We start from the raw sequence: 14,937 nt of genomic DNA on the forward strand, positions 1-14,937 counted from the left end.
AATCAATTACACCAATGAAAAGTAGAATCTTTACCCTTCAAAATCTTTCTTTCGATTTGAAAAAATATTCAATTTGCGCCAAGATATCGTTAATTGAAAATTACTACTTCAGCTACTTCTTACTTACACCATGGCCAAATTAAATTTTTAGGAAGCAGACATTGTATTTTCATGTTTTTTGGGTCGTTGAATTCGAATCTAACCTCAATATTTTCCAATGACCTTATGGTTTTGAGATTTCCTAACCTAAAATATCGGTCGATAGCCGCACGGTTTAAGGCGTCAGTACTTAAATCGATGTGTCTAACTGCCCGGGTTTCGAATCCCGCGGCCGGTGACCGTAGATTATCTATACTTGTACGGAGGATTGGCGCCCTCTGTGCAGGTATGGTAGGGTGGAAGAATGTTGGCTTGGGTCAATGTGAGAGATTGACACCGGTTGGCATTTGACCACCCCCCTAATTAATGAGGTTTTCCAGGTTTCCCTCATTCCTGCACTGAATGGTGGTTAGGGCTTACCAACATAAGTCGTTCCTGGGCGCAAATGCGGCCTGCGTAATAATAATATGCCGCCTCCTCTCCCGCACAAGTCTTCGACTTCTGGGCTAATTCTCGTAATTAGAATGAGGAGTAGAGATATTATTATTATTATTATTATTATTATTAAAAGGTCAAAGTGCATGAATTTCGGCTATACTAAGGTTATAAACTATTGTACACTATAACCGGCAGGCGCTGAAGTTTCAGAAGGTTGACCTAAGTTCGTCGTAACCAGCATCTTCAAAACCAACGACAAATCAAACTCAAAATTTATACCCGAAGCACCCCGTAACCCCATATTATCATTCCAACGGCAGGTTAACCTAAAGGTCCAAATAGTAGTAATTTTCGATTAACGATATGAATATTTATAAAATGAATAGTTTTTCAAATCTTCTGATTTGAAGGGTAGAAATTCTACTTTTCAGTGGTGTAATCGATTTTTAGAAAAAAAATTTATTCGCAATGTCATATAACCTTGAATATAGTAAAAAATTGTTTTTTTACACATTTTGATTACAATTTCTCGGAAACCTAGGGTGATGGGTTAATTCTGAGGCCAGATTCGGATTCAGCGCATCAAAAACTTTCTGGGACGTACTGTCTGCTTTCTGCGTTTTTCCTTTTTGAAATTTTGTCTGCCTGAGTTATTTACCAAATTAAAGGTAAAAAATTAAAATGAACTCCTATCGTCAGTGATGGAGGTGCCATGATGAGAGCCCCATTGATTTGGCACCAAGGGGTATTTTAGAAATTCAGTCATTCTTTTAGTGGTATTTTTATGGCAAATACAGTTTTATTTAAATAATGGACCAATTTATAGTTATTTTATTAAATTTGCGTTACCACTACTAATCACTGAAAAAGTACTCATTTCAAAAATTTATCATAGTAAAGGTAAGACCGCACTAGGCGGAACTGCACTGTAGCGGAGCAACGTGACGTGAATATTATTTAATTGAATTTGTATGACATATCCCGCACTACGCTGCGCAACACGGCACTGAACTACAAAGTTGACTTTTTCACCAACTCTGTCGCGCCGTGACGTGCCTCGTAGTTCCACTGCCATTAGTGCGATATGGTAAGCGGCGCGACACTGTTCATCATTCATGTTGAGACATTCTAAAGTAAGTATGAAATCTTTTCGGAGCCCTTTTAAGCCTTGGCAAAAGTGTATGATATTCTCCTTCAACATACCGTGAAGTAGAAATATCATGCAGCCACATTTTTCGCTTTTTTCTTGCTTCCTGCAACCTTTCTTCTTCCTCACACAGCAAAGATACTATTATAACGTCCTCGTCAATGTCAACCATCTTGCTCAAAAGTCACCTGGTTGAACAAAACTGATGCATAATGTCGCGCCGCAGCAGTTCAAATGCGACACCCCTTAAAATATTTTGTTGTGTCACGTCACTCCGCTGCAGTGCAATTCCGCCTAGTGCGGTCTCACCTTAACACGCATATTTCAAAAACTAACCATTTCTGAACATTTTCTTCATAGAACTTTTTTCTTATTTTGATACCCCAAATTCAAATGTTATGTTTAGCTCTGTATATTATGCAAATGTCAGAATATTTTTTTATTGTATATTTTTTCCTAAATAAAGTAAGAAAAAATAACTATCCTAACACACATGGATACAGATGTGTCTAAAATATAAACTTCAATATATTTCTTGCAACATTTTTATATAGAAAAGCTAGCTAACTATTTCCAATCTAGCTGCCATATTAATGGTTTAGATTAATTGGTATTTTGAACGTCATATTGCTCTCTCTGTCAGAATCTCTGAAACTGTCCGTTTGAAATGTCAAGTAGTCTAAACTAGGGACATATCTAAATTGTCAGCAAAAAACCCAAAGAAACGGCCCTTTGGCGGCCCCAGACAATTGCCCTGTACGTCCTTAGGAAAATACGTCTGGTCTAAACCGATGACATGGCAACAAGTCCAAAAATAATTATTCGTCTATAAAAATTATATATTTTAGACACATGCAGACAAAATTTAACTGACTGAAATACTGAATGTAAATGAAATCACAAAATTAAAGTCGTTTGGATTTTTGATGTTGGAAGCTGAAGTTTCTAGTTTTTTTATTTTCTGTATTAAGTGTACCAAATAATTGTGTTTTAAATACTACTTCCTTAACAGTATGAAGGATTATGAAATAATATATTGCAAAATATAAAATAATGTTGATAAAACATTAAAAATGATAACAAAACTAATGATTATTTTGAAATTTTTACATTCTTGAAGACATATTTCTATCGTTTGAGTGGTGAATTTTTAGTATATTATCTACTAAATTCAGTGTTTCAGTAATTTTTTTTTAATTCAGTCAACGATCCTTTTACAAATTAAATTGCCTTTTTCTAGATTAAGGAGATACAAGTGAGTGATATATTGCTTCGAGCACCCTTAGCATTGGCTGAAGAGGATTCCTAGACCCATTTTGACTGGGGGGGCATGAAAAACTGTCAATAATTTGCCATATCAACATGATCAGTATTTCGCATTAACATGTTAAGTTTTATTTTCATATAATTGTTTAGCTTATAGGACAAATCCTTTTAGATGTGTTTTAAAGTTTTTAATTATTTTCGTTTTGTTCATTTGTGAAAGTATTGTTAGCGTACTTATTAAGGTATAAGGAAAATCGGGACCATTTTCATTTCAAAATTTCCTGCTGCGGAAGTGTTAAAACGAAATGCTGTTCAGGTTTTAATTAATAGTTTATTATTAATAAATTTTTTATATATCATCATATTGTTAATGTTTTTATTATTAAAAACTTATGGTATTAGAGTTCTCGGCAATATCCAGATCAAATTTATTGTATTATTATTATTATTATTTTAAATCTGAGAACTTTAATATGCGGAAGACTTTCTGAAGAAATATTTGGTATAGCTTTTTATATCCTCATCCAAGCTAAAGCTTCGCTGTTTATACAGTTTATTTTAACTTATTAAAAAAAAAAATTCTTGAGACCTTTGGGACCCTAGTGTAGTAGATTTTATTAAATATAAACTTTTCCACAGTTAGTCTAAAATATACCGTTATCTAAGAGTTGCGCATTTGAAGTTGAGTGTTTATAGTTTGTTGAAAATTTATAAATATAACACACCTATGTCTTAACTGTGGTCAAAGGTAATTTTAATAGCAGCTTTTTTATACAAAACGTGGTGGAGGTTTGTGAGCGAATGTGTGAGTGGAGTTCTAAGTTTTTAATAACAAACAATAAGAACTTGTAATATGGCCTTAACATTTCGTTAGATATTTTATATTCGTATTTTATTCACATTTTATTAAAGTTTATATTTATGATTTCACATGACAGAACATCACTAAAGTGAATAAAAATCAATTGTACTGTTTATTTTTCCCTACACTTGTCCCGATTATCCTTTGGAATGAAGTCGCGCTCCTTAAATATACAAGGTGAGTCATTAATAATGGTACACAACTCAATGGCAGATTGTTAACCTCAAAATGTAGCGATTGAGCCAAATATGCTTTAATCAATTGTTGCTCCTTTTCGTTCTACAGGGTGTTAAATTTGAAAAAATATTTTTGATTTTTTACTTTATTTTATGTATGTATGGACCGATTGTTTTCAAAATTTGTAGTTTTACGTTTTTTGAGGTGGTTGGGGTCACGTCTAGGGGGCACTAGTTGTACTGTCCTGTCAATGTAACAATATGTCTAACTTTTTATATTTTACAATTTTGAATTTTTTTAACTAGAAATTATTGAATTGATTCAATTCTAAATAAAAAAGGTATACTTGTTACAAATCGATAAACTCGACTGTTTTCGAGATACAGACGTTTTAAGTTTCCGAGATTCGACGGGAATTAAATTAGAAAATTATTTTTTCCAAAGTAGTAGGCATTGACATAATAAATTGACAGCTGTCACTACAATACCATATTGTTTCTGCCAATTCTACTCAATTTGATTAGAAAGTAGTTTTTTCCTTGTCGTTATTTTTTAGAGAAGAGAATGTCAATAGAAATTTCCCTACCGTTGGATTGGTCGAGGTAGCGAAGTGCCTTGGCCTGCACGTAGCGCTGTTTTAATTCTGCTGGATTTTTACTTTTGGAGATAGTTAGTTTATAAAAACATTATTAATGGCCATAAACAACTGGACAAATATTCAAGAATCAGTTCATATTATCAAAAAACACAGAACTTTATTAAACGTCAGACAAAATTTAAATAAAAGGCTGAGAAAGTGCATTGAGGTCGCGGGTGGTTAATAATTTGTTAAGATGCATAATAAAATTTTAGATTGCTATAATGTTTGCCTTAATTTTTAATTCAGACTTGGTATTTTAAGACCTGCTAATTTTCTAATTTAATTCCAAATCTCAAAAACTTAAAACGTATATATCTCGAAAATCGTTTAGTTTATCGATTTGTAACTAGTATACCTTTTTTTATTTAGAATTGAACGTAGTTCAATAATTTGTAGTTAAAAAATTCAAAATTGTAAAATACAAAAAATTTGACGGATTTTTACATTGAGGACAGTAGTGATGGACGATATTTTACTACCGGTGACAAGTCGCTGCGACTTACTAGGTCGCTGCCTGTATTGTGGCTATTTGGTCGTGGCGGAATATCTGGTCGCTAGTGATGGGCGATATTTTCATACTGCTGGCAAAACAGCGACTGGTCGCTGGTCGTCAGCCGTGTTGCCGTCACCGACGATGCCCGACTCGACTCGCACTGTGTACTTGCCAGTCGCCTGCCGTGCTGGTGATATGGTGTATGATGGTGATAAAATATTTAATTTTAATATTTATTTTTACGCTGGTCGCTGGTCGTAATCGCGTGCTATGCGTCGTGCTCTTGCCGTTTTGCGTTATTTTAAGTAGTTTGAGTTTTTGGTTCGAGTTAATTTAAGTATAATAAATATTATTTTATTATAAAATGCCGTACCTAGCTGACGTTTGACCTATAAAATTGATTTATTAATTTATTTAACACTTACAATTAATGAATATATCATTTTCGCAAAATAACGCACACAATGCCCACATTATATGTATTTTATATTTCTGAAAAAACATTTATCAAATTAAAAAGCTTCTATCTAAAATACCCTAAGTATAAAATTCCACGGCGGCTGCCTTTGATTTAACTATAATATGTTGGTTTGTCATTATTTTTCTTTATTGTTATGACCTCTGACTCACTCCAAATACTCGAAATAATTAATAACATTTCTAGTGGTGGTAGCGAAATGAGACTCAGTTACTGAAACAGTGACCAGTGACACTGACTGACTAGTATTTTTACGCTGCCCCGCCACATCAGAACAAATGCAAACGATCTCGGCTCCAACTGCCGAAGTACTGCCAATATTAAGCAGCGACTTAGGTCACCGTTAAAAGTCGTAGTGACTTGAAAATCGCCGTTAAGCTCATCACTAGAGGACAGTATAACTAGTGTCATCTAGACGTGACCCCAACACTGTTTGCATATTTGTATTTGCCTCCCCAAAAAACGAAAAACTACAAATTTCCAAAAAAATCTGTCCATACGTACTTAGAATATAGATAAAAATAGAAAATGTTTTTTCAACTTTAACCTCCTGTAGAACGGAAAGGAACAACAATTGATTTTACGTTAACAATTTGCGATTAAGCTGTGTACCATTATTAATGACTCACCTTGTAGAAAAAAAACTTGTAGAAGCTGTCATTTTAATTAGTAGTTCCACTTAAGTGGGTGCACACTTAAGAAGGCCGATTCTTTTTTTATTGTTTTTTAGGTGACTGAATAATATAATATTTTGAGACATTGGCAAATGTACATACTTTAGTAAATGTAAACTCGATTCCATGAATTTTTCTTAATATTTTGCTTTTACACCTCATTCCATTAATTCCACACAGACAGACAGTTGGCGACTGACTATTTTGTTGGCGATTGGTAAAATATCATATACCTATGCGCACAAACGGTGTTATATTTATCAAAAAAAAAAATAATCGATTGTCTGTCGCTAATTATAAAAAAGAAATTAAAGAAAAAAATTTTGTTCTCTTCCTTTCATCCTTTTCTGGGACAGAATGTCCCAGAAAAGATTAAGAAAAAGTAGAACTTGGTAATGGGGATCATCCGAGAAGAAAAAAGTGTTTTTTTCTATTTTTTTTTTGTTCATCTCGAAGTTTGTAACTTGAAAATATTGTGTAAATTGCAATAATTGAGAAAGTTATGTGCAATTTACCGAAATGCATTAGGCATCAAGATACGAAGAAACGCTGATCTGCATTGAAGATGCGGAATGTGTACGTACTGCTAAAGTCAAAACTCGTAGTGAGACTCGTGAAGGGAGGATTCAGCGAAAGCAGTGATGGATCGCTGCAAGTGCTGCGGAGAGCCTACTCTATGGTCCAGGAGTCGCGGATTAACGGTAAAAAAAAAGTCTCCTAAGTCTGATATATGAGGAATATCGTGTGTAAATGTTATTTTGATATTCCAAGAACTGTAAAAGTTGTTGGCAATTTACCAAGAAGCTGACGAACGACCAAGTTCCCTAGCACGTCAATTCATTGCCACACTTCAAACGTGATTATCTCGAGACATACTATTCAGACGGTTCTCAAAATATTTGGAAATGGCTTGACCGATTGCTTCCGAAATTTGACAATATTTTCAAACATCACTACAACATTTAATCACCACGGTAGCGTAGTCGGTTGAACATGCATTTCTTGGCCAGACTTCCTATTCTGGTCCAGGTTCAATCCCTGGCCTTGGCACTGGCAATGTCGATGGATAATGGGTGTTTGTCCGCGTTTTTTCAAGTGTAGCCCCCCTCCGCACAGCCTTTGGATTAGGGGTTATCTCATTTCTGTCGTGTGTTTTATATTTTGTCTTCTACTTTGGAGCCTAGGATTTTTTTTATCAATCAAAAATGGTCAGAAATTAAAGTTGAAAAATTAATGTAAAGATCAATTGGCCGCCATTTTGTGAATACACTACAATTTGAGAATCTTTCTGAAATTGTTTTTCAAATCAACCGACTGCATATAATCTTAGGAACCGTAGGAGTAAGTAAGAGACATTTTTTATGCTGGCCATGACAGCAACGCTCCCAGTCTACAGGGTGATTCACAACTTATCCAAAAAAATTAGATGCGGCATGAGAAATGGAGTCAATATTGTAAAAAAAAATATTGTAAAATCCTTATAGTTTCCGAGAAAAAAATTATTTTAGTTGTAGTGCTTTCAACCATTACATAGCTGGACAACTGTAGTCTCTAGTGTCATTCGTAATACGCCCGGAGAGCCACGTGGCCTCAGCGACTACGAATACTGAAATCCGATGTTTATAATAGTTTTTTTAGTAGTTAGTGTCAAAAATAGCTTGCGTGTATAGCAACTCGGAGTTGACGGATATTGTTTTAGTTTATGGTGAAGCAAGTGAGCATTGTAGTGAAGTATTTGTGTTATGGTGAAACAAGACATAATTAGTGTTGGTTCGTAGAAACTGAGAAAGCGGACCCAAATGTGTTTACACGTCGGTGGACAATATTTTGAACAGTTATTGTAATATCAGGTATGTCAAATTATTTTATTATTTAAAACCACAAATGAATTTTATTAATTAATAATAACAATAGCGGCAAAATCAGTTGAATTTGCTGATATAAAATAGGTGCTATAAAATTCTATTTATTCTTTTCCTTGCGAAATTCTTTCAAGTTTTTGTTCGTTTTTATCACTCCCGCTTTGACGGTTGCATTGTGCCAGGTCAGGTTTTACAGTGGACCAGTTTCCAGTGCCGTGCAGAAGTGTATTTTTAAATCATTTTCGAACTGCACTTTTTGATTTTTTCTTTACAAAATTGTATTTGTAAGAGCCCTGTACATCCAGAATTTTTTTTTTTTTTGGATAAGTTCTGAATCACCCTGTATATATTTTTATAAAGAAATTTGTCAGCATACCTCAATATGTATAATTTTGAATAAAACAAATTTAGATAAAATTGTACAGATATTTTTTTCAAACAAAAATTCCTAAAATTTACCTATTTTTTCGCTGTTCACTCAGATGTTCCCCTTTAATAAATTTTATGGGTGTGTGTCATCCAGATTTTCTTTATTCCAACCTGCCTTAAAAAGTTACAGCCTCAGTTAGGTGGAGGTAGAAATAAAATTCTCGTTTTTTCCCAAAAGGGCTGCAATTCGAAAAAGAATATTGGTACCTATAGATATAGTATTAAAATTAAGATGTCTTTATTTTTAAAGAAAAGGAAAATAGTATAATAAGTATTAAGAACGGTAAGGGTAATTTACTTTTTGAAGACAATTTTATCTGAAAACGGTATAGCCCTTAATGTTCGTGATGCTTACACTATTTTTTGCACAATCGCAATAAATGAAAACGAAGTTACACATACATATTTACTTTTTTGTGTAATGTCAAAAATTACGTTTTTGAATAAGCAGTTTTTTTTTTAATTCTATTGATGTTTACTATTGTCACGGCCCACGGTTCCAATTTCTATAAGTAATAATTATACAAGCTGCACATTTAATTTCAATATCAATAAATAGATTTAAAGTACATCTTTCTTTTAAATCAATTAAATTTTAAACTGAATTCTAGAAAACCCATTCCAAATCAATGCAATGTTAAAAATGTCTTTTAATAATTATGTACTTACCATTCTATAACGATAAGGAAATTACTTACCGTTTTGTTAGCCTTTGCAACCAGTAAGTGCATCCTACTGTCCTAGAAACAAACATGGTAGATAAACAAAAAAAGTTTGATCGTGCAAAAAATAAATTTAAACAACTTTATCTGTGGGTAAGATATATCATCCCTCTTATCACGTAGAGGCGTATAATCCAAAAAATGGATTTAGTTTCACTGTGTCAGGGAGAGACCTCCAGTTGTAAAAATACCAGAATATCAGGAATTCCTTAGATCCTTGCTACATACAGAAGAATAAATTTATTGTTAGTGTTTTCTGAACTATAAGTCACCATGCAACATTGCAATGTTATTGTAGGATATTTTAATTTTATAATATGCACATACACCTCTACGTGATAATAGGGACGATATACAGAGTGTGTTACCTATTTAATTTTAAATTGGTCACTATTACTACGCCTATGCTCTCAACACAACAAAACTGGCAGAGAGCGACTTGTTATTACAAAGGTATTATGAAAACAAGTACAGTACGTATTACTCTGGGCTATCTATTTTTTAATGATGAGGAAACAACTAATTTGCGGACTACATTCTCAACCAACATGGAATTACACCTGCAATATCTACTAAACTGTTGAGATGTTATATCTCATCTTCACCTATAGTCACGCCATGTCTGAAAATAAACATTAAAAATAACTAGACCATTCATCAGTTACTTCACCTGTAAAGAGAACCAATGTAAGTTCGAGACTGGTATAGATCTGGTGGTTCTGCTGATGAATGATATCAGCGGTTTACTCGATAATGCCAGTATAATTCAAGGCTGGTCGGGAAACTAGTTCTCAGGATAGTTGTTTCCTTAAAGAACAGCTTTATGTATTATGTAAATTTTTTGTGTTTCTTAATGTTTGAGAAAGAAATATTACCTTAATGCCTTATTTGAATCGTAAAGCTTTATTCTAACATTCTTCAATTGCTGACAGTCATATTTTGATAATGAAGCCCATACTTTTTTTTTTAAGGAATGATTTCTGTGAAAAATAAAAACACCTGATTGTAATATCAGTTGATGATAAAAACAAATATATGTCAAGATATGAGGTTCAGTTGCCTCTAATTGAATTTTTTATTTCGCAACATTACAGTTTTTGTTATCACAAAAGCCTGTGATCACTTATATTGTTAACCATAATTAACCCGAGAAAAAAAAAATTACCTCGATTTATCTATTCTAATTAAAGAAGCAGAATAATAATGTCTTACTATTAAAATAATGCATTTTTCCTCAAAACCTGAAAAAGATTCCAAGTGTTAAGATATAAATTTTTATTTTTATGTTCTTAAGTATTAAAAAAAAATTGAAGAAAAAAAAACAAGCGGCATAATTTATTTCAGCCTATTACAAAACACGAAAAAGTGTATTAGCGTCTCATTAATAGCTGTAATAAAATAATTCTGCAATTTAAGAAAGTTGAAGAAATGTTCAATGAAAATTTTGTATAAAACACCTATAAAGTGGAACACTGATTCAACTGTTTCCAGAACATCCTGTATATGTTTTATACAAGTATAAATGTCTTATTTTAAAACAATCACTTAACACGAACTAGTGATTTATAAAACTATAATTAACAATATTGATATACTTCTACCCATCATTAATTATGAATAAAGCAAAATTTGATAGCTAAGAAGTAATACTGAGATTCATTTGAGGATAAAAACAAAATTAGGTAAGAAAAAAAAAGACAATTTGTTTTTAAGCGGTAAAATATTTGAATGATCTTTTGAGTCCATTTAAAACTTTATAATTTATATTATTTTTGTATAGTAACCTACGCCACTGGAATAAAATTTAAAAAGTGCTTCCTGTTCATTTCTAGTATTTGCGGTATTGCCTATATTGCGCTGTTTAAAAATGTGATTCATATTACATTTTTAAGTGTGAATTCAACAAAATTATATCGGTTAAATACATTTTTCAATTAAATATCTGCATATCTATCAACACATGTTATTAAAAAAATCTATTTGGTTGCTAAGAATTTGAAGCCTGTGTAGAAAATTGCATGGAAATCTAAATTCTGATTGGTTGTTTAGGTTCTTAGTTCCTTAATTTCCCTGCAGAGTAAAACGGGCGAGATTATCACAGACTAGCGGTGTGTGACTAGATTCGCTTGATTCTATGGTTCCCCAATACTAGGAATAGAGAAAGACATCAAAACGTATGTACGCAATAGGTTCGTTTATGAAAACTAGATATATCTTATCTATTTCTCAGTTGCCTGTAGTGTGTCATCTTAAGCACTATGAAAGGGAAAATCATCGGGATCGACGTAGTTGTTTTTAGTGAATGACATATCTGTGATATTTTCAAAATTCTAAAGAATATTGTTTTTAGTTTTAATCGCACGTTAACTTTATAGTGTATGTGAAAAAGTGCAACTAAACCCGCTAGATTACGTCAAATTTCCTATGATAGTTGGCTAATGTAACATGGCCGCCTAAAGACGACTACATTACATGTCTTTTGTTGTGTAAAATTATATTTTTTCAAGAGCAATGGAGTTACGAGTGGGTAATAAATATAGGCTAGGCCGTAAAATAGGTTCAGGTTCTTTTGGAGACATTTATTTAGGTAAGTTTGCCGTCTTTATTACCACATTTCTACTTGTAAACAAAAGGATCACAGGGCAATATACCTAAAAGTTTAATCGCATTCGTGTTTTTCTTCGTTTTAGGGACAAATATTTCAACTGGAGAGGAAGTAGCAATCAAATTAGAATGTATAAAAACGAGACATCCTCAGTTACACATAGAATCAAAATTTTACAAAATGATGCAGGGCGGAGGTAAGTGCTATTTTTTTTATTTTGTGACCACTAGTTCTGCCACAATATCGTAGTTATAATAATTATACGTCGGGAATTGGTTTTGCAATTACCTTATTAAGGCTGAAAAAAGATGTGTGTTACACATTTCGAAACATAAAGACAAGGTAACAGGTGCCCAATGTCACTCATTTTCATTTCATTTTAAAGTGTCACTGCAATTTTCATAATTATTGTCCGTACATCAAATGAGACTAATGAGAGGTTATCAAATTCGTTTATAGAACCAAAATAAATATTTTCAATTTCACCTTACAAGCTTATTTTGTTACAAACTTCATTGTCCGAGTCACATGTTTTATTAACTGAATAACCTTAGATTCTGTATCGGGAAAATATACTTAAATAAGTATATTTAGATAAAAAATGTAAACATTTAGTAAAAATATGTTTTTAAATAAAATAATTTTTCATTAAGCTTTCGCTCAGACTCGTGTCTATGTGTTACAATATACAAAAATAATTGTTCCAGTACAATGTACAATAAATAAGTAATTATTAAATAGTACAACTGAAAGTACCTACATAATTGATTATAAATTTCTGTTGATTGCCCACTGATATATATTATGGAAATTTCTAATTTTTTTCTGAATGGCTCGTGTTTACAGTGATTTTTGTTATTTTCCATTTCAAAGCAGGATCCATCTAGATAAAAAAATTGTGCTTTTTCCAGAAGACAGAAGTTTTGTAAAATTTTGACATCTTTGAATAGTTTCTTGAGATATACACAATCCATAGTTTTGAATTTATATGGTATATGCATTTTATTTCAAGTACAAAATATAGAAAAGCCTTTTATTCTTCACAGTTCACAGTTTTTTATCTTTCATTTATAATAGTTTTCCAGGTAGCCATATAGAAAAATAAAGGCACTTTTAATGATTTTATGATTCATTATTCATTCCTTTGTAATTATTACAAGAGAATTAGTTCTATTATTGTGAAAGTAGTTATAGCAAGATGGTAAATAATTGGGACAAGTTTTGTAACCCAGTCCATTATATTGATAAACAAATGATAAGTTTTTTATGAAGAATTAATGTGAGTTCTTAGTAACACAATTTAAATTCATTTGCTTATATATCATTTTACGTAGATAGATGACTTAAACTTCACCATAATTGATATTGCTTAAAATTATAGTCTCTTCAAATTGCATAAATTTACCCATCCCATGACCTTTCATACAAATGTACCAAGCACAACAATCAGGGTCAATGGAGGTAATGATAAAGTAAGTTTATGTGTATTTTTGTCTTATATTACTGTACAAAATATTTTTCTCATTGACCATGAAAATACAAAGGCATGTATAGACCTTGTATATTATTATAAAGCCTCATATCTGATGTATCATCATCGCTCAATGACGTCATTATTAGTGGTGTAGTCAGTATCTAACGGTATATGGTAGAAACCTGCGCGCGCACATTATGAACTTAATTTAATAATTTCTTCAATTATTACAAGATTATTCACATTGTAAAACGGAAAATTAAATAATTTTATATGTGTGTGATTATAATATTTTGCGTCAATTCTTTAATTTTAAGCAGATTGTAAATTTGGGCCAAGAGGATATAATTTTGAGTTTAAAAAAGTAGTCTATAAACTATCCAATTGGGTTATCTTAAAAATACCTTAATTTTATTTCTTAAACAAGTTTTGAATTAAATAATTTTGATTTCATTTCATAAACAACTTTTGTTATATGTATTGACTGAATTTATGGCATTTCTAAATCTCCTAATTATTTTGATATTTTCCCTTTTCTGCAAAATGAAATAAATATCTAAACCTTGCTTCATAAAAATCTCCAAAATCATCAAATTTTCGTAAAGACGTTAATTTTCGTTTTGTTAGACATGCACAACCTTGTGTTTGTTTTCTTGTCCTTTTTGTTCTTGTGATAACAAAGTTATCTTTGCTGCTTTTTGTATTAGTTTTAATTAATATACCCAGCTTATTTCCTTTTATTTTTCTTTATATGTTTAATTCAATGAACGAAGAATATAATTTACTTTTTTTGTAATTTGAAAATCTCTAATTTAACATACTTACATACTAATTTATTTGTAGTGTTTTAATTTTGATGTAAAGGAAAAAATATTGGTTACAAATAATTAATGCGATTTCCATACGATGTCACAAAAGAACATTTAAAATAAAAACATGTTCTCAGATGCTCCATTTTTGGGTGGTCGAGGCAGTGAATTAAAGAAGAAGCATTTTATATTAATTATATTATATAAAATGTTCACATTATCGGTAAATGAAAAAAATATTTACGTGGCTATCTTCAACTGTTTTTTGGGCTTATTTATTTTGATTACCTATATTGTGTCATGAAAAATGAATATTTTGTGTACAATGTGTTCATGTCTGTGAACTTTTTTTTTGTTAATTTGTGATGTAGCATTAGCCATTTACTCAGTAATTTTTATAATTCTGTATATTGTCATCACTGAGGAGACTTCTAAATACGTGTCTAGGATTTACGAGTTTCGCGTAAATCTGAACTGGTATTAGCTTTGATAGCACTTATTTTTGAAACTCCATTTGGCATAAATGTTTTATATGTTTCCCAAGACTATTTATACACCTACAACCTAGAATAAACGAATGTGTTGTCTCATTTGCTTTGGAACTCCTGTTATGGTTATACATTTTATTAAAATGCGCTAACCAGTCAATCAAAGAAACGGGGATATGAATTATAAAAGATTTGACCTCGGTCTATAATTTAAACAATTACTATAACTTTCTATGGTATTAAATAAAAATGAATAAAACCTACATGGTAACAG

The 14,937-nt window shown here is 31.8% G+C and overlaps 2 protein-coding genes across 4 annotated transcripts in view; both read left to right on the top strand.

The window, feature by feature from the left end:
- LOC108912745 (lethal(2) giant larvae protein homolog 1) overlaps nucleotides 1-3,915 on the top strand; it is a gene marked incomplete at its 5' end in the record, with an annotated part of 36,914 nt that extends 32,999 nt beyond the window's left edge. The window contains one exon of the mRNA XM_018718124.1: nucleotides 2,925-3,915. Coding sequence (XP_018573640.1) covers nucleotides 2,925-2,929 — 5 coding nt within the window. The remainder of the gene's footprint in view (nucleotides 1-2,924) is intronic.
- Nucleotides 3,916-11,471: 7,556 nt separating this feature from the next.
- LOC108912748 (casein kinase I) overlaps nucleotides 11,472-14,937 on the top strand; it is a 119,812-nt gene continuing 116,346 nt past the window's right edge. The window contains exons 1-2 of one of the 3 annotated variants that reach the window (XM_018718128.2): nucleotides 11,472-11,874; nucleotides 11,978-12,088. In XM_018718128.2, the coding sequence (XP_018573644.1) occupies nucleotides 11,799-11,874; nucleotides 11,978-12,088 (187 nt within the window). In that variant the 5' untranslated portion in view covers nucleotides 11,472-11,798. The remainder of the gene's footprint in view (nucleotides 11,875-11,977; nucleotides 12,089-14,937) is intronic. The other 2 variants (XM_018718127.2, XM_018718129.2) reach the window with 2 other exon arrangements.

This window comes from Anoplophora glabripennis, unplaced genomic scaffold (assembly GCF_000390285.2).
Source record: "Anoplophora glabripennis isolate ALB-LARVAE unplaced genomic scaffold, Agla_2.0 scaffold448, whole genome shotgun sequence".
NCBI lineage: Eukaryota > Metazoa > Arthropoda > Insecta > Coleoptera > Cerambycidae > Anoplophora > Anoplophora glabripennis.